This window comes from Patagioenas fasciata, chromosome Z, assembly GCF_037038585.1.
Source record: "Patagioenas fasciata isolate bPatFas1 chromosome Z, bPatFas1.hap1, whole genome shotgun sequence".
Classification (NCBI taxonomy): domain Eukaryota; kingdom Metazoa; phylum Chordata; class Aves; order Columbiformes; family Columbidae; genus Patagioenas; species Patagioenas fasciata.
Genome location: NC_092560.1, coordinates 26561188 through 26582680, shown reverse-complemented (window position 1 = coordinate 26582680; position 21493 = coordinate 26561188). Strand labels below are relative to the sequence as shown.

The 21493-nt window shown below is 37.5% G+C and overlaps 1 protein-coding gene across 1 annotated transcript; it reads right to left on the bottom strand.

Moving 5' to 3' along the window:
* Positions 1-3904: 3904 nt before the first annotated feature.
* ABHD17B (abhydrolase domain containing 17B, depalmitoylase) lies at positions 3905-21388 on the bottom strand. The gene is made up of 4 exons (XM_065860676.2): positions 21269-21388; positions 14591-15065; positions 6142-6321; positions 3905-5233 (listed from the first exon to the last, which is right to left on the bottom strand). Exons 2-4 carry the CDS (start codon positions 15055-15057, stop codon positions 5014-5016), a joined length of 867 nt encoding a protein of 288 aa, XP_065716748.1. The 5' UTR covers positions 15058-15065; positions 21269-21388; the 3' UTR covers positions 3905-5013.
* Between the last annotated feature and the right edge of the window lie 105 nt (positions 21389-21493).

The following is a 21493-nucleotide window of genomic DNA, read 5'->3' as shown; positions in this document are numbered from 1 at the left end:
AACATTAAAGTTACAATTATTTGTACAATGCCTCATTCACTAAACACAAAACCTCTTCTAGGCAAAAAAACCCTTTTAAGGTTTTCTGATTATTTTCAAATAATTAGACTACTATACTTTACTAGTACCTCTAGGGAAATGTTGATACTGAGATACTTCTCTTTTTTAAGGATGCCTCTTTCCTCAGTGGCAGAGTCATTTTTTTTTTCCTCTTCACACTGAGCTCTTTCTTAAAGCATCCTCCTTGCAAATTTACCAGAAATATGCTAGAATTTTACTTCCTTTCACGGAAAGAGCAAGAGATCTTACCTGAGAAATAAAAATTTTTTTTTTTTTTTTCAAAGGAAGAAGGTATAGCATGCAATTTATTATCACCACACAATGGAATTTCTTCACAGGGAAACCATTTTCTTCTATGGCTGTTTTACAATTAATATTCTCTCAATGCAAATTGCTTAAGAAGTTTCACATGTTAAGAGGTCTAAGGCTATTTCATGCTGACATTTCAATCTGGTGCTACTTAAGATCAATGAGTTTTCATACTAACTTGTAACAATTGAAGAAAGTCAGATGTTACTGAACTGTTTAAATAAAAGTGGAGCAATCCTGATGCACAGTTAGCAGCTCATGAAATTTTTTTTTTTTTCCCCCCCAATGAGAATATAAATAACTTCCAGTTTTTGGTTTATAAACACTTTTCAAGTGAAGCAGAACTAGCTTTATTAACTAATCTTATTAAAGTAACTCAAAACAACCCTATCTTCAAGTCTGTTGCTTGCCAAGCACATAGGTTAATAGTTGTGACTGCAACATTCCCATCTTTGAGAATGTTTAAGACATCTTTCAAGCATTTTTTTCTCTTTTCAGAATAGCATGCCTATACTTCACATCTAGCTTTTCCATCTTCCTTTTGTAGTAGGGTAGCAATGTGATCTCTGACGACATTGTCAGTGGTATAAATTTTGCTGCTGGAGCCAGTCTCATGTACAGCACATCAGCGATGGTCTCAGGATTAAGAGATAAAATAATTTTTTCCATAGCAGTCTTTGTTGCTTTCTGTTGCTGAAAAATAAGCCATCAAATGTACAGAGCATTAAATGAAGATAATTCCTGCAACTCAGTCTCCGCTTCTGAGCTGGTGTATGGTGATGGAGTGCAAGTACGTGTAGTGCCAGCCACCTAAGGGATTTGCATGGCATGTTTCACAAGAACACAGAAAGGCTGAGGTTGAAAGGGACCCCTTGAGATCATCCAGTCCAACTCTTGTGCTCGGAGCAAAGTCATCTACAGGAGGTTCCCCAAGGCTGTGTTTCAGCTGGGTTCCGAATATCCGTAAAAATGGGACCTTCACAGTCAGTTCCAGTGTTTGATCACCCTCACAAAAAAAAGTTTTCTGGTATTCAGATTGGATTTCCTTTTTTTCAGTGTGTTCTCTTTGCCTCTTGTCCTCTCAGTGGGCAGTACTGAGGAAAGTCTAGTTCTCTCCACTTCCTCCCTCCATCAGATATTCACACACTGTTAAGATCCTCCCAAACCCTTTCTTCTCCAGCCCCAGCTTTCTCAGTCTCTCTTCCTATGACACATACTCCAGTCATAGCTGTGGCCCCACACTGGACTTGGTCAAGTCCATCCACACCCTCCTTAACACTGAAGGGCCCAAAAAATGGACCCAGTACTCCAGATGTGTCTCCGCTTGCAGTGCTGAGTGGAGGGGGAGAATCATGTCCCTCAACCTGCTGCAAGTCTCTGCCTAATGAAGCTCAAGATGCTCTTGGTGATCTTCGTTATAAGGGTACATTACTGGCTTGTAGTCAGGCTGTTGTTTGCCAGGGTCACCAACTCTTTCTGCAAAGCTGCTTTCAAGCTACAAGCCCCCTACTTACAAGGATGCTTTTTCCTCTAGTTCTCAAACATTCTTTCCTTATTTTTGTCTTCAAGATATAAACAATGCCCACAGAATAGTGAGAAAAATTCCTATCTGTAGGACCTGGAATATTCCATAGTAAGAGGCACCAAGTACTAGCCCTGTTGCACAATGTCATCCAATTAAAGGGACCCAAAAGTAAACACGGCTTTTTTTTTTTTTTTTTTTACTAAAAAAGCTTGTAAAAGAAAGCAAGTTTGAAATCAGTCAGTAAGACTAGCTAACTGAACATACATTACAATTCTTTGCTGCCACAGCCAGACAGTAAAAACATAGGAAGTTTTGGTGTGTGGTTTTTTTTGTTAACGGGTAGCTGGGAATGTGAGACAGCAAAACAGGTCCAAAAAGACCCCACCTTTAGAAGGTAATTTCATGTAACAAAGTGGTTTTAAAGTTGATTTATCAAGATTTCCAGAACTGAAAGACAGTTAACTGTCAAATATTTGTATCTCAAAGAAAAAACCAACCAACCAAACCCAACAAAAACAGAATGAGACCACGTGGTTCACAAAATGCTCTTTTCTTTTCCCCTAAAATACAGACATTGTCTTGTTAATTAATGCTGAATCAACTCTTATTTATCATGAGACAATTGAATTTATAACATAAAACAACAGCCTATTGTCAATTTCACCAAAAGGATGGCCTACGGACAAGACAACCACCATGTCAAATGTTTTCCTCCTCGCTACAATACCTCAGTTACTTTATGTCAGTAACAAAATTGCTGCCATAATATGGCTCTGAATACACCTCACGTTGTGCCTAAAACCAGTTTTAATTCCTTCAGTAAACAACTTGTCTGAAAAATCTAGGTGTAAAATAGAAATCAGAACAAACTGGCAATAATTAATCACACATAAGTGGTGCCAGGGAGACCAGAACCTTTAACCACCAATGTAATCCAGCACAGCTGCAACTACTGAAGACAAAACACTATTAGTCAGGTCTTTTGTTCTGCTTCAACAAAACACAGAAACAAAAGCAGCACACCCACTATGCCACCTTTTCTGTCTTTTCAACTACAGAGTACCATAATATTCCCAAGCACAATCAGATCTTGTGATTACACTTGATCATTCATCTGCAATTTGCAGTACCATCAGCCAGTCTGTATCACTGATTGCAGTTCTACATTCTTGATTTGTGAATTTCTGAAGAGAACTCTCACAATGGACTTCATTCATAACAAAGAAAGCACTTTAACACTTGGTGATAATGACTTCCATATAAATCAGAGCTAGTGGCTGGAAGGCAGTAAGAAAATTATATCAAACCATGTATACAGTATGATGTAATAAACCTGAGTGACATATCTATTTAAATACAATTCCAATTACAAAATCTTGGATTACTATGAAAATCTCTAAGTCTAATATTGTTGTGCCTGAATACTAAACTAAAGTTCAGAACACAATGAAGCACACTTGATCAAAAAGACAAATATCCAATTCTTTGAGAAGCAATTCAAATTTTTTTCTATTAAATTAACAAACCAAAGAGCACAAGACATCACTGATGGTTTCAAAGCAAGCTACATTTGAATTCTTTACAGAAGAATATTTATATGTAGCTCTGCAACACAAAACCTGTATGTTGAGCAGCAGAAAGAAATAAGGCATGCTGGTGGGAGGGTGATCAGAACAGTAGCTGCTGATAAAGAAACGTGCCAACAATTTGCAGAAATGTGTTACTGCTTTACTTCTCTGATTTCCTAAAATAAGTGGGGAATTACTGTTTTGATATCACAAGCAAGAGTTGCTATTTCATTTTTAAAAAAGGAAGAACAGCAAGTGTGTTGAATATTGTTTACTGTGAATCAACACATATTAACCAAAGTTTTATCAATATCTGAAGCTACATTTAAGTATACAATTGTCTCAATCACAAAAAACAAGCAGAACTACATAAGGCCTGAAAATTAGAAGCACAGTGTGTATTGTTGGAATATTATTTTGTTTACAAATAGGCTACATATAATCAAGTTTATTTTTCGTAGTTTTATTCAAGCAAAATGCATCCAAGGGAAAGGCAACTTACAAAGTTTATTTTACTACCAGTTAATAGAAAAACGTCATTCTCTTCTTACCCTCCCCCCACCTCATCCAGGTGCAATTAGTAAAATTTCCATACTATACTCAAAAAACAGTAAGCTTTTACACTAAACATCCAAAAGTAAGCCAAATCAGACAACTGTAAATTTGCGAATTGTTTACTACACAGTTGGATAAACTTCCAGGTTCTTTCTAATGAAATGTTGCATCTCTACGCAATCAGTGTTCAAAACTACATTGTCCACAAAGCCTTCTAGGTTCTAAAAATCTTCCTGGTTTCAGAGAAGTACTTACTGGCCTCAGCAGCAATCATGTGAATGACATTTACATTACAACAATGATAACTTGTGGCATTATTCTGGCAAGATCGGGCTGCTGAGAAGATGAGTGGTTAAATTTGTGTCGCCCCTTACCTTTCAGGTTAAACAAGAACAGAACAACTGAAGTAAAACTAAGCACATAATATATGAAAAAATATGGAAAAGAGATCTATTTTGAACCCCTCCCCCTATAACAGGGCAAGGGTCATTTCCAGTGACTGTCTATTCTTATTACATACATTAGTATCTGCTCAAATTTCATGGCTGTTACATCTGTACAGAACAACTGCTTAGAAGTCTGGATTTTAATTTACACCTGTGCAACAGAGTAAGTCACAGTACATTTTGAGATGTTTAAAAAATATTTATAAACTTGTTTTTGATATGCTAAAGCATTTGGCAACACTTTTACAGCATTCGATTTTATATAATCGAAATTTCATACAGTACTCCTTGTGATTTTTTTAAACATCTAAGAAGAAAAAAAAAAAAACACTAATATAAACTGCCAAACCTGACTGCATGATCATGTAATTCCAGTTTATAATACTGGCATTAAAACCTTCATTAATTATGTTGACAAATCATTACCTGTACATTTAATGAAGGCAACCAAGAAGATTTGAAAACACAACTTTCAGGTTTTATGTTATGTATTTATCAAGGCGTGCAGTTCTGCAGTGAAATGAAAAAGCATGTAAATATACAAAGAAAATTACAAGTTCTTCAGTTCATGTGACACAAACTGTTTTAATCTTTCAAGGTATTGTCCATAGAGTTCCACGTCATTATGTCCCGCTCCTTCTACCCACAGTGGTTCTACAGGTCTCTGGCAACGCTCAAATAATGCTAGGCCATGTGAAAAGTCAATTACTTCATCTTCAGTTCCATGGATTATTAACACAGGAGAAGTTATTTTAGAAATTTTGTCAATGCTGTAAGAAAAAGATTATATCTATGAACACAATGAGCTGTATTAAATTTTTTTGAAGGACTGGACTGTTAATTCTACTTTTTAATTACACATTGTAGTTTTAAAGATTTAATTCTGAAGCTGTTTAAATCCTTAGAAAATTGGATCTTATCAACACCCTTGAAGCCATTACCATAGTATATGTAAAGCCACACAGAAAGGAAACTGGAAACTATTAGGGTTGAATAACAGAACAATCCATCTTAGAGTGGTATTCATTACCATGTTCACTTAGAAAAAAATCAAAGTCACTGGACTGATGAAAATGTTACTTCAGAGTTTTTCAGTAAAAAAGTGCTTGTCAGATGTGGAAGTATTTTAGCACTTAAAATTTGATCATCTACAGGGAAAACAAGTCTTTGAAGTTAGACTTCCAAAATGTAAGCAATTCTTTGAGAGAAGTGTACCAGCTTGTAACGGTCAACTAGTGACATAATTCTGAAATATGTGACAGGAATTTTCTCCAATTAAGGTCTACTTGGTTTTCTAGTCTTTGCTATTTATAGCAACAAATGCAAAAGGCTTTGTCCAGAGTTGGTCAGTTACCAATTCATCGAACCAGAACTGCTTGTTAGAATTAGCGATATTAGGAGTAACATACAGGAAAAAGAATCACTTCTTTAACAGACACCCACTGAAATGATCAGAGATGTGAAAAACCTAGAAGATTTATGGAGCTCTGTAAACTCCCTCAAATCAAATGTTCCTCGTTGTTATTCACTCTGATTTTTCTCCAACTGTTTTTTTTTTTTTTGTTTTGTTTTGTTTTTTTTAACTCTTGAAAGAAATCTGCCATATTACTTGTTTACCTAGTCTAAAACTTCTGTAACAGAGAAAAATGCATGAAGAATAAAAAATACTACAACTTACTTTGGGAATGCATCAAAGCAATAGGTCTTCTTCGTATCAGGAAAAGCTACCCGCATTCCTGAGGTCAGTGGAGAATGAAGAATTACAGCAGCACTTTCATACCTAGCAGCAAGATCCACAGATGGTACTGTTCCTATACTCTGGCCATATATAATCACATTTTCAGGGCGGATTCCGTACCTAGAAAATTGAAAATGTTAACAAAAGTGGTATATCAACGAAACGAGCAAAATCACAACTACATAGCAAGGCAAAAAAAGCATTTCTGAAGATGAAAATTTCCTGAAGAGGATAAACTATGAAATAGGAGCTGGTAGAAGAACAAGCAAGTATATTCTATAACATTTCTGACTAATGGGACAATTATTTACTCTAGATTCACAGTAATCTTTTTTTGCCTTATGTCTGAATGAGAATGAAATATGGGTTTATTTTTTTAATACGGATTTGTGAATGCAGTTGTGACTTGCATAATAGTTGAAAGCCTTTGCTAATAACTTCAGCAGACTTAAAACTTACTTGTTCTATGGTTATCGTCAAGTGGAGCACAGTCAAATCTGCAAAGATTTGGAAAGCTTTACTCTGATACCTGACAAAAAGTGTAAGGTGGTCACACCACTCAGCAATTTAGTGGGACCTAAAGCATGCTCATACAGTGGCCAAAATATTACACATTCTATGTAATAGCTGACATTCTTCTTTCTTATAGGTGATTTGACATAAAAGCTAGCAAGAGAAATATCCAAACCTAACCCACAACTAAGACAGTCCAAAAAGCACTACAAAATTAAAGTCAAAACTTCCATCCTCATAAAAAGAAAACACTATTTTTTTCTGTAATTAACTGAGGTAAACAAAAGAGTAATGAAACATCTAGTTAACACTTATACAAGTCAGATCTACTGTATTTTTCTGCATTAATATGGATACAAAGAGCAGGTGGTTCCCAAGTACCACTGGAAAAGTGACTATAATCCTAAAAGGACTGACCGTCAACTATTTTCAGTTGAAGCGCAAACATTACCTCTTCTACAATAAACGCATTCATCTTTTCTGTCAAAGCTAGATAACAACACCCATGCCCAAAAAGGAGTTCTCAAATTAGTACATTTTGCATACCTCCAGTAAACCCAGGGAAACAGAGATGAGATGTCCAGTATCTTATAAATACAGCTAAACAACTGTATGGTAACTGTATAGGTCACCAAATACTAAAATCAGTAAAATCTAAAAATCTTAAAATCAGGAACATTAAGAAAAAAAAAGATATTTCACACATAAGAAATTCCAATTACCGACCAACAAAACCCCAAAATCCACAAGTACTTTTCAATAAGCCAGAAAACATCATATGTGCTACATCAGTATGTAACAGACAATTAAATGAAGAAAATAAAAATCAAAGATGACTTCAAGAAAAACAAAATCACATTAAAGTATTACTCAAATGTAAGTATCACTGGCAGAACTCATTAGGCACCACAAAAAGCTTTCTAAATTGGGGCTAAAATCCACTGTTCATATTTAACTGTCCATCTATTTAAATTGTATTCTGCTAGAGTAAAACATAAAAGCTGTAAAAGTATTGTCACAGATACTTTCACAGAATCTGTCTGTATCATGACTACTTAATTACTATCAGTGTTTCCTAGAAAGTTTCCAGGACCATAATCAAATTAAGAGTTCTAAACCACTAAGACTCAGTCATCAGCCTGGAACTACAGGCAAGCCCCTCCACCTCACAACAGTTCTCAAAGAATAAAAAACAATTCAAGCACTCTAATTAAGAAAGATTTTCTCAAAATCCCAACACACAAAAATACAATCAATTAAAGCCTTGAAACAGAATCAGATTTTTGTATCTCTTCTGAAACACTCAAGTACAGCCTAACACCTGCAAATTTACAATTAATCTCCCAGTTCAAAATAATTCAAATCACATTTGTTCACTCTGAAAGTATGGCCTTCTACCCCTTATACACAGCACATTATGACATAATTTAGTTCTCAAATATAAAACCTTGCAAATTGTCACACATTTCCTCAGATATTTTTACAAGATGCAGGCCAGTGCACAGAAATTTAAAGCAAAACTTTACAGTATATTTTGGAGCATCTATTCTCCTCTTTCTCATTATTCTTCCCTCTATTTTTGAATCCAAATCCTTCAGTCTAAAGATAGCTAAATCTTAGCTACAAAAAGTAATCCAAGAAAAGCATGTATATTTGGATTAAAGTAATGCTTTCTCCATCACAGCACCCACCAAAAACTATTTGTTTCACTGTCTGGAAAATAAAATAGGTCAATCATTAGAAGTGGTGGTTCAAAGTAGTCAGACTTCTTAATATTCTGGCTTGGAAAAACAAAACAAATACAAAACACCCACAACAACAACAACAACAAAAATCCCAAGAAGTCTGGAAACCAGAGAGTATCATCTGCTTTGTCTGTCTCCAGACTTGTCTCTTCTCTTGAGTACGCTTCTGAAAAGTCCAGAGAAAAATGAAGAGCCCAACTGTTCCTCTCTTCCAAAAGTATCACTTTCTCATCTAAAACAGAAAGATTCTTGAAAAGACAACTGTTGGTAAGTTTCCTAGTCATTAAATTCACCTAAGCCTCCTTTTGTCGGTCCTGTAAACTCCAGGTAAACTCCAAGAAGTTGGTATAAGTTGACTAAACACCTGGTCTCCCAAATAAGGGAGTGTCAGATGAAGAGGAAAAAGTGGCAGTAATATTGTTCTCTTAATCAGTGCATTAGAATTACAGGCTATCCTGAGGAAGTGGAACATGACAATTACAGAGCCATAAGCTCTAAGCAGCTCTTCCGGTGACAGGAGCTCAAAGACATGCTGTAAAAACTGTTGACATCTTTGAGTGTCCATGATGTTGATCATAGGAATAATGTAAACACTATTGTCTACTCAAGTAATCTTAAATAACTTGTGTGAGAATAGACAGGCCTTCCGTTTGTTGGTGGTAGTAATGGTGGGGTTTTTTATAAGCCATAATCACCAGAAAGGACCCTGGAACAAAATTTTACAAGTAGCTGTGCACAGATGTACCTTCTCAGAAAAAGCACTCTTCCTCAGGGACAAGTTATTCTGGACTGAACCTGGTATAAAAATTGGATAGATATTTCCTGCAGTTTAAAGGTTGCCCACAACATTATTCCTGCCCACAGCAACTGAGATTTCAATTCCTTTCAACACCTGATTCATCCTTTATGTTAATGCACCTAAGGGCTATCTGTCTAGAAAGCACATGGAACTTGAAGAGTAGTTTTTATATGGAACTAGATGTACAGCTGTTGCTATAAGCTTGCTACCATCCACACGACTGTCTGAGCACTCACAGACTTCTGCCCTATCATCATACTAGTCAATAAATTGTTGTAACTATGCCAACAGACCACTCCCTAGAATCAGGGCCCAAGCTAACACTGAGTGACTAATGAAGCCAGTATCCTCTTCTGTGAACTTATGTATGCTGATGAGATACACGTAGTCTTTTGTGAAAGAGGCAACCCTGAACACTCCTGCCTGATCTTTTCAGGTTCTGGCAGGAAAATAACTGCTAAACAACAATGAAATAGTGGGGTTTTTTTTCCCCACTTTGTGACAAACTTCACAATGTGATGTAGCAGAAACTCTCTCATGGTTTTCTTTTTATTTCTCTGTAACAAGACCTCTTCTGCACTTCACTAAACACTTATCTTTAGTGGCAGTCCACTTCTTACCTGCCTGTGTCCCATTTCATTTTTTGTTTTCATAGAATCATAAAACAGTTAGGGTTGGAAGACAATCTAGCCCAGTCCCCTATCACAGGCAGGGACATCTTTAGCTAAACTGGGTTGCTCAAAGCCTCATCCACCTTATCTTGAACCCTTTAATTTGATATATATCATACATCACTTACATTGGATATTCATCACATTATATACTTTCCATAGGATATACATCACATTACCATGATGTGCACTATGCAAACTACACGTCTGGCTTTAAGGACTGGCTTTATTTTTTCTCTTTTGAACTTCAGTTACTTTTAACAATGAAATACCAGCTGAAATTACCATGCTACACTTGTAGGCTCTTAGATTACCTGCCATTTGCCCTTGATACACCTAAGGGAGACAGAATGTAATTTATCATTTTACTTCTGTACTACTGCTGTTAATCTAGAAGACTTTCTCACTTTACAATAACAAAATAAAGTGTTTGGAAAATCAACCTTAGAAGAAAGGCTACATTTCCATTAGTACTTCTCAGGTTCACACTAATGAAGAGGTGCAATAGATGCTTCAGAGAGGTTATTGCTTGTGAAGCTATTGCAACACACGCATTTAACCGACAGCAGTGCTTGGGGCACAAGGAACAAGAGAGAACATCCTGAGTAATTTTCAATGCACATTTCATTTCAAAATGTCATCATCATGCACATAATACACAAAATTAGACCTGCAAATTGCAGAACATGAAGGGCATGAACATCCTCCACACCTTTAACTATCAACGTTCCATGTCATGAATAAAATTAATGAGCTCTTCCTCGACTCACATGCATGTTCCCCTTCTTGTGTATACATGTAACATCACTAGAAATAGGGAACTATGTTTTATGAGAGGTAAGCCCATTGACCACTCATGTAGTAATCAACAAACTGCACCTCCTCTGCCTCTCATGATGGTTTGTTCTTTTCTAAACCTTACAATGCTGCTCATACATTTATTTTATTGGCAAAAGTTCTCTTAATGATAAATTGAGATACTTTCCCCTATGAACTAAAATAAAGCTCAGTTTCTCTCCAAAAAAAGTAGAAGTTAAGGCATCTTGTCTTCTACAAAAAACAAAAAGAAAAAACAGCCAAAGAAAACCCACAACAAAACAAAACCACACCAGCAAACAAACCCTACTTTTGAATGAAAACAACTTGGGAACCCTCAAAACAACACTTTTGGGCCAACATCCAAATAGATTAGATATTATTCCTATATTTAGCTGTTCAAATGATGAACATTCTGTTCACTTTGACACATCAGTCTGACGGTGATATTCGCCTTTCAGTTTTTCAATTATTATACAGTCCATGATAAACAGCAATGAACAAGCTGGTTTTTTTTTTTTTTTTTAAAGGTAAATCTGGTCATGAGGCAATTCTGGCAAGTCTTCAGGTTTCTGAATGAGCACCACTTGCCCTGCATTTGCCTGGGGCTGGTTAAACCTTTCCACCCTTGCTAGGGTGTCATCAAAGGCCTTCATAGACCAGGAAGGCAGAAAATAGGCGTATCCCAAAATGACTCCTGCCATTTCAACACTTTGTAGCTCTGACAGTCAGAAAAAAAATGTCCTTACTTGCATCTTTTATATAGTCCTATACACATGAATATGTGATAATGTCCAGCTTTCCTAAACATGATGGCAGTGAATCACCTTGTGTTCTTCCACAGTCAGCATCCACATGCATAGCTACTGCTTCCAATTAAAATACTCAAAGTAGGTAAAGAATAGGGACACAATTCAGAATCTGTATCTACTGTTTACCTCTTCTGATCTGCTGCCAAATTAGCTTTCTGTATTCATTTACAGGAATGATAATATTCACATACCCTTACAGCAACCACATTTAAAAAAGCATTCCAGACTACTTCACCCAGGTGTCCCGTCTCCTCGACAGTTGTGCTCATTTACAGATGACCAGCTGGACTGTCCTTAGAAGATATAAAACTTAACACAAACACTTCTCTACCACAAGCAACTGGGTTGACTGTAGAATGAAGCCCACATCAGCACTTCAGTTACCCCAGAAACACCTTTTAGTGCTCAATTCTCTGATCCTATTTCTCATAACAAGGAATCCACGGAGCTGTGAGTGGTTGTGATCAACCTTCAAAGGTAATTTCTCCATTCTTTTCTTCATCCTATAAAAATCCATGAGGCACAGTTTAAAAGTCTAGGTCCCTTTCTTCTCTCATCCCATCTCAATATGAATTTCAAAGAGTTACAGCTATACTTCAATATATCCTGCAAACAATCCACTGAATAATTTGGTTTTGCAGAACATTTTTATTATAAAATGTTAAAGATAGTGCCAATGTAATACTGACAGAACAGTCTATGCTAGAAAAGTGAACCAATGCCACAGTAAGTATGCAGAGGCTACATTCTGGTCCAGATATTCATCAAGTATTTAAACACAATTGAGCACTATTCCAGGGCTCCAAATGACTCCATGGACTGTGTGAGCCAGTATGTCCAAAGTCACATGTTTAACTTCTCCCTGCTACATTTAGACACAAAGGCAAGACCAGGTTTGTCAATTGGAAAGTTGTTTAAAGTACCACAGTGGAAACTAGTAATACCAATCACCACCAACATAAAACAATTCAGTTCATATTTGTGAAATCCACAAGTTAGGCAGACCAATCCAAGCTCTACACACTATACAGAATTCTGTACTTCTAAAGGAAGGCACAAAAAAATAAGTGCAGGCCGCAAACTGGAGAGAGGTGAGGTTATTCCTGAATGGAAGAGGGAAAATCAGATAGATCAATATGTACTTAGAGCTCTGCCCAACAATGACTGTTCAGCAAAGGGCATGTTCACTTGGGATAGTTGATTAGAAAAGGTACACTATGAATTGGTCAAGAATGGAGGCAAGAATTCCAGCTGCTATCACGTTTCCTTCTAGGTTTTCAATCAGAAATCATCAGGGGGAGGAAGAAACAATTAAAAATTGGTTCATAAACCAGAGCTTGTAAACTGGCAATTAACAAACTATTAAGTTTCACCATCTAGTTCTCTTCAATTTTCTGGTAGATTTAAACAATTCAGACCATCTCTCACGCTGTTCACAAACCATATTATAATTTCAGTCAATTTTACTGCGTATTCCACCAAATGGCTATCTTCTAGATCACCTATCAGCTACAAATCACAGTCACCAGAGCACCTGTCACAGCTTTCGGCTTACAGAATGGATGTCTAGTTATATCTCAACTTTACACTATAATCAAAAGAAATGCCAAAAGATACTCTAACAACAGAGTACGCATGTTTTTGAATACGAGGCTGAATACCTGTCCCCTGTGGTTGTATGAGTTTTATGATAATAAGCATTCCTCCTACTTTAATATATGAATAAAATATTCTACTTTAAAAAGAAGTACTATACCTTTGTTAGAAAGTAAAAGAGATGCAAGACAATATGTGTATTTAAAACACTGAAAAGGGATAATTCTCTTAAAAGTAATAGGAAAATAGTTAATATCACATTGATCAAGTTCTACATGCACTGTGATAACTAACCAGCTCCAGGACTTCAAGTCTTTACGCATGTCCTTCCACCAAGTCACATAATTGATATTATGTTATTAAACAGTATGCTCAAGTTGCAATGATTGAACCATAACATGGTGCTCTACATTAAATTCAAGTTTGCACAGCTTTTTTGGTTCAAAATGCACAATATGATGGGTATTCTTTTGGTGAACATCTATTCTTACAATAATATAGAATTTAAAAAATAATCTCTCTGTAGTTTGGGTACCTGTAACACAAGAAGGATATTGCTGTAAATGGAACAAACCATGGTGAAAAATGCTCTTGAATTTAAGAACTGGGTATTCAGTGCTGCACTTATTTGATACCTGGGATTCTTACCTGTGTCAAAGGATGCCTCCAGAATCTTTCATCTTACTATTTTAATTCCCTAAAACCACAGGTTTAGAACACAGAAGTTGCTAAAGCAACATCCTTCCTATTTGCATTTTTTTCCTTGTCCAGTTTTAATGTACTTGAGCTAACATAACTAATTCCTGGTTTTTGTTCCCACCATAATGTATTTACACAGATCAATTACAATCTCTCCCACACACCGTCTTTTGCTAACAGAAAATAATATTTTTTGTTTTACATAGAAAGCTATCTTAGGAAATTCTGTAGCTCCTAGTCTGAATTCTGAAATGAAGGTGGTCTGAACACCATACAGAAATCCAGTCAGAGTCTTACCAGGTTCTCTTATAACAGCGCTTCTGCTGCCCCTCCTACAAAACACAGTAGGTCATGGAATTATCTAGAAAACCAACCTGCATTTTCTGACCCACATCACACCAGCAGCTCAGTTACTAGAAAACTGATTATTACAGGTTTTTCCTGTCTTTTGACATTTCCAACTGAGAAGATCTCAAACTGTAACAATAAGGATTATCTTCTCATCATTCAAGAATGAAACATACCTTCTTAAATTTCATCCCATTTTTATTTTTCTAGTATATTAGTACTGATCCTGCTCAATACTGACAATGTCTGCAGCATAAGGCACCACCAGTCAGCCTGGATATAAATTTATCAATCCTAAAATAAAGCATTTCTGTTTAAATGACCAAGGCAGACCAAGCACAACCATTTGAAATGCATGCTGTAAAAGAAAAATGGCAACTAACGTCTTACCTTGTCCTAAGAGCCACCCAAGCAGCATCAATATCAGCATACAGATTCTTCTCTGTTGGCTTCCCAGAACTTGCACCATATCCAGAATAATCATACGAGAATATGTTGCAATTAATCCGTGAACCCAGTCCTATGTAAAAGCTGCTCATCTGACCCAAGTCAACAGCATTTCCGTGTGAGAAGAGCAAAGTATACTTGGCGTTAGGCGAACAACGCACAAACATACAGGCAATCCTGTTACCTTTACTTGTTCTAGTCATGAAGCACTCAATGGCCTCTTTTTCTCTAGAAGAATATTGCCAGTCTGCTCGTTCTGAGAGATGTAAAGTCCAGCGACTACCACTCTCATCACACATCAGTGTGTATGTGGGATCAGGAGGTAAGAATGCCAGTTTGGAGGCAATCTTCCCTGGGCATGGCGGACAACAGAACAGGCAACACAGTTCACTAAAGGAAAGATTATTCATCTTCCAGTCTGAAACAGGAAAAGAGAACAGTATCAGTTTCTAGTTACAATCCTATATATTAAAAAAAAAAAAGGTGGAAAATGTAAAATTAACCTCTCTAGAAGATAATACATCATTTCAGTGGAAACATTTAACAAAACATATATAATAGCTTATTTGATATTATTAGAATGAGCATATTATTAAAGATATTATTAGAGCGAGCATATTATTAAAGAGTAGTAACTTCAAAGCCCTGCCAGATATTAAAATATTATTACTCAGGGAAAGAAAACGTGAGTTTTGGAGAGTTTCTTTTGAGGAAATGAAGTACACCATCTTGAGCCTTTAAGAGAAGTGTTCATGCCATTGACAAATACATATGATGAAGAACAATTAAAATATGTTTCAGTGTTTGCACAATACTAATGTTATGCAGCTCAAAATCACTATAGCATTTCCTAAATAGAGTATGTATTGCAGTCATCAATTATGGGCTCTTGCAAGCAGTATCAGCCATATGAAAGGTGCATGAAGGTCAAAACCTAGAAGGAAAAACAAGATGCTTCTGCTGTCTTAGCAAACACTGTACACTAAAATCCAGTCAAACTTCTCCTTGCTCCACATTCTGGCTGACATTTTTCCAAACCCTTCAAATAAATTATTAGTTAAGGTTTCCTGCATTGCGCATATGAACTGGGATTACAGTAATGATATGGCTATTTTTCTTCTGTGCATTAACAAAAATATCCCAAAACAAATGTTATATCACAGATACTTGCAAAATCAATATAATCTATACTACCAATTCAAACCATTGGTTAACAGAGTGGTAGAAGAGGAAAAAAAAAAAAAAAAGGTAAACACACATACACCCAAAGCAAGTTAGATAATGATACAATTGCTCTGAAAAGCAGGCATGTTGTCCTTTTAATTTACAGTTCGGAGACGGTGTGGGGAGGGGGGATCCTTTGTTGTGATAATACTTTTTCCTAAAAGGTAGGAAGAGCAACAAAATCTGCCAAGAGCCATGCTGGAAACCAGCACACCTAAGATAAGCATTTTACACTACTTTCCTTGCGTTAAGGTATCTCAAGCTTTCATCTCAACTTAAACAACTTTTCCATTCCAAATCTCTCTACAAGTCTCAAACTCAGTTCCTGCCAGGTCACTGCAAACAGAAACGCTCTTACAGTTTCATGTATCAACTTTGACTGCTAGATTCAAGTTTATAAATGAGAATAAAACAAACTGATTTCTGATGTCTACAGTCCCATGTTGTTTCAGAATTACTTGGGTAATCAAACAATAAAATCTTACTGCTAGCTATAATATTTTGGCAATATTTAGATTATATTTCAAAGTTTGTTCTTTAACTCATATACGAGCATAGTTTACATGCATGTACAAAATCCTGTTTAGAAAAGCTTTAAGGACACTGTTGTAAGAACTGTTGAATATAGATCACAGAACAATTATCTGCATTCTGAATGTGTGAATGTCTCTTCCCTGTAGTAGATCATGCATTCACACTGCACACAACATTACACAGACTACACTTGTAGAATAGTAAACACAGGCACAGCAAGACAGTTAGATAAACAGCATGATGATTCTTGGAATACTACTCCTCTTTGTCGGCCACAAAACCCCTTTTTTTTTTTTTTCCAAAGGCTGCTACAGCCAAGTACTTTCACTCTTAGTCTCTAGTGTTCTTTAAAACAGCGGGAAATCACACATGGGTGACTGACACTGTCAAATTAGAGGAGATGGTAGGAAAAGTATACTGATTACCTCCCACAAAAAGGTAGATGGTCTCTTAAAGGAAGATCGTGAATAAACAACCATTATTTCTGCCAGCTAAAGAAAAAAAACACCTCATGCATTCATGTAATCAGCACAAGTAGTCACTCAAATCCAGAAAGTCTCATCTGTTCCCCATCAGGTGATACGACCTGGACATTATGCTTAATTTTAACCTGAAAATCAGGACAATAAGTGGAGGAGGTCTATGGAAGAGGTCTATGGACTGGCAAAAGGCTTGGGCCATCTCATACACAGGAAACACTCAATTTTTTTCCTTTTTCTCTTACAGCTGTGAGCACCAAAGGAGTCACTCCTTTCATCTCTACATAGAAAGCTCATGTTCACAGCCCAGAGAAACTGCTGTGGTGCTTCAACAGGTTTTTGTTGTGTGTGTGTGTTTTTTTTTCCTTTCTGCAAGAAGGGCTTATGACCCAGTATTCAACTACACTTCTATTTCTATCAGAAACTATTAAACTAATAAGTTTTCCCATCTTTTCAGAAAAGATGAAGGACAAAGCTAGACACTATGATTTATTCTATCTAGAGGAAAAAAAAAAATTACATGAGAAATTTAGAAGCATACTCCAAAAGTGAGGTATAAATAGTCTGCTCTGCCCAGGAACAGAAAATTGCACTCTATTCCAGCATACAACGAAAGCTACAGAATCTTTTCCTAGCTTCTCTATCCACTTGTCAGAAAGAATTAAAACAGGAATTTACATTATTAATAACCATAAACAGCCCAGCAACACTACAAATACAATCTCATTATGAAAATATTTGCTATTTGTCAAAATCATTTCAGAAAACTGGAAAAAATGGGCTATTGCCACATATGGCAAATGACTCATGCTGAAGACCATGGCTAAAGTCTTATTTCTCCCCTATATTAATGTAGACTTTGTATAGAGTTTCCATTGCATTGAGTGGACACTATCTAGTGAACCTAAAGATTATTATTCCAGAGGAGTTCTCCATCCAAAGTGCACCAACTCTTATTTAAAACAAATACTTGCTAATTCCTTCACTGGAAAGACACAAGAAAAACAGCAGATCCCTAGCATCACTAACCGAACAAATCTCACACAAAACACCTACTGAACTTCCTCAAAAGGATACCTTCAACTAAATTCAAACAATGTTTCTATTATACTAGAACTGGTTTGTCATCCATTGTATTCATGAGTGTGTTCTCAGCCTCTGGATCTGGAACAGAACCAGGATGTGCGAGAGTCCCCAGGGTGTATAGAGTACGTCTGATATCACCGTTTAAAAGTTCAACTGAATCAGCATTTCAGTGTAGTAGTTATCCACCAGATGTCATAATTTAACTTCAAGCAAACAGGCACCATCTTTCTTCAAAACTTATAATGTTCAGATAATTCAATGAGGGATTAAATTTAATGTTACCCCCAATAGTGTTTCTTTAACGTTCCTAACGTTATAAAACATGTAACATGACTGCCTAATGATTCATACAGCCAGAAATTATTATGGCAATAATTAAAAGTCACAAAACCCCCTTCATTTAGCATCACCCAACCTTGGTAAAAGCTTTGGAGACCACGAGTCTGAAGAGACCAGTTACTTTATTAAGTCTAAAACATGATTTAAGGGAAGTAAACAAGGTATAATGAGTGAAGTTGCATTAAAAAAAAAAAAAAAAAATCACTCCAACAACAAACAGGCTTGACACATGCTTTATCTGAACTCTTAGTGAAACCAGGCCAAAACCACCACTGACCACAAATTACCTTTGAACATACAGTTCCACACATACAGATGAATCTCTTTAAGGGGACCCATTTGCCTAAGATGTGTTGTGAAGTTATAGTCTAACATCTGAGCACGTATGATGTAAATCTTCATGCTCGTTACAGTAGCATCACCAGACAAAGAGATCAACACATCCCAACAACATAACTATTTCACCTTCTATTTGTCACTTCAGTACTAATAAAGAATCCAGTGCTGTCCTGCAAATGCAGTTCCCAATGCTGGTAAAATTATTAACAACAAAAAGAACATAATAAGAGAAAGATATGTCCTTTAAAATTATACTGCATTTTTCATATAAAGTAAGTAGGAAAATTCTGTGGAAGAAATAATGGAAAACTAATAAACTCATATTATTGCACCAAGGAAGTCTAAAAAACAAAACAGACCCAAGTAGCATCACCCATGCCTTCTGGGATAGCTTTTAAAAGGAAGGCAAGATAATTTTGTCAAATGTATCTCCTCAGCACTCTTATGAATAAAAAAGTAACATAGAAAATGACAAATGTAAACTGCCTACAGGCAGTAACTTCAAACCATTCTTCAGCAATTAACCTCTTCCTTAAGGCTGACAGAAGAGGAGGGGGAAAGTCTAATCTGAAAGAACATTTCATATTTATTTTGTGATTCCTAGGATAACACAAATGTAGTTCTTTCACATAAGCAATTATGATGTGCAGATGGAAGAAGACAGGAATAACAAGAAAGTGGCTCCTATTATTCACATCTTTGAGTACTCCACTACATATTAGCCTCAAAAGCCGAACTGTTGCAAACACTTATCTAGAAATCTTATATTTACATTAAATATAAATTACTCTAATTCTATATTTAAATTAAATTAACTATTTCACAGGAACTATTCACAAGAACAAAGTCAAACTCATAAATACAGCTGCTGGTTTGTAAATTTTAGTGGTGCTCTAACTGTAAGAGGCAAATTATTCAAATTGCTGGGTTCTTCTGTTTGTTTGTTTGTTTTAAATCATCATTTTTCATTATGTACTGCTAAAATAACAAACTCTGAAGTAGCTTTCCTTTCATCAAACACAATGCAACGAAAACTTGAGTTCAAGCCACTACTGAAACAATATTTATTTCACCATCTGCATTATATTAAAAATGGAAGAGAAGCGTATCAACATTCAACTACTTGAAGAGCTAAAGTAACAAAATATTTAGTTGAAAAAAAAAAATCTGTGTCTGATTAAGTATTATATAAAAGGATTAAACTAATAAAATTGTTAAGAAAGAATACACGGTACATCTGGAAAAGAACACAGAGGAAGTCTATTCAATAATGAAAAAGCCATTCCAAAAATACCATGAAGTAACTCTTTAAGGTAGTTTTCAAAGAGCAAAACAAGCAACATAACACCAGAGAAGCCTGATAGGACCAAAACTCCATTATGGTCAGTTTGATTTTAAACAAATAAACACCTTTACTATTCTCACAAATTCTGGCAAATTATAAAGCTTAACTTGTATATAGAGACATTCTTCTTCTGCCGGTTTCTTTACATACTTCAAAACTTAACGGCACAGTTGGAAAATGAAAGGGAATACAGGAAACACTGTATGAAAAATAGTCATTTCTTCTCACCTAAAGAGCAAACCAACCCTCTGAAGATCCCAGATAGACAGCTGTGGGATTAAATGGGATTACACCATGTTTTGCATGCCCCAAGCAAGACTCGGTGCCACAGAACTGCTCTGCTAAAATCACCTGCACACTGACAGGAACTGAAGCCCCCCACGCTATTTCAGCCACATCAGTCTGGTGCTTCACTGCACCAGTCTGTCACCCACTAATAAGACACGCTTTTAACACTGCTCCACGTTCTGTTGGTATTATTTTGGTTTCCACAGTCACGTATTTTTCCAGCTACCTTCTGGCCAAACACTTTAAACTTTTAAGTTAGTAATACCTTAGAGCAATTTTAAGGCCAGCATCGCTCCCACCGTCAATAGCAGAAGCTGAAGAAATACACTGAATCAGTCTTGTGAGAACTAAATGAACTCCTCAGATGTCTCTATCTAAAAAAGGTTTCGCAGAAGCATACAGCGCTGACACGGAGGCACTATTTACACCCACTGAAAGCCAGAATTTAACAAGCGTTTAAGTTAGTTTGCCTGTTTCCCGAACGAAGGCGTCCACGGCAAGACCACGAAGCCGGGAGCTCCGGAACAGCCCGCCCGCAGCACCCCGGGCCCTTTGAGGCAGGCGACATCCCCGCTCCCCGGTGCTGGGGGCACCGAGAGCAGCAGGGAAGAGGCCGCCGCGCCCACAGCCGGGACGTGGGCAGGGGGGTCGCCGGGGCCGCCACCTCCCTGCCCTGTTCGGGTCGCAGAACTGAGCCGTCGCCTCCCTCACCGAGAAGCAGCCACTGCCGCGCCTGCCCTTCCTCCTGCCCCACGCCGCAGCCGGGAGGGAGGCAGCCACACGCTCGTCCCCAGACAGAGGAGAAGGACCGCGGAGAAGAGGAGAGAAACGGTCAGACTTGCCGAGGGGTCAACTCGCCGCCACACCTCGGAAGCGGATTCACGAACCGCCGCCAGCACCGAGCCGGGGCCGCACCGGCTGCTCCGCAGCAGCCCCTCAGCGCCACCCGCCCAGCCCCGCCGCTGCCGGGGGAAAGGGAGCCCGTACCTGCGCCTGACGCTCCGCTCGGCGGCGGCCCCGCACCTTCCCAACCGCCGCCGCTCGACCGCCGGGCCGGCGCGGGGAGGGCTGCCGGTTGTGCTGAGTAACGGCGCGGCGGTGGGAAGTCGTCGGCGTCCCGGCCGGCGCCCGCAGCGCCGCAGCCACGCTCGGCGGCAGAGAACGCGAGGCCCCTGGAGAGCTGCTCTCCGCCCCGCGCGGCCTAGAGGAGCA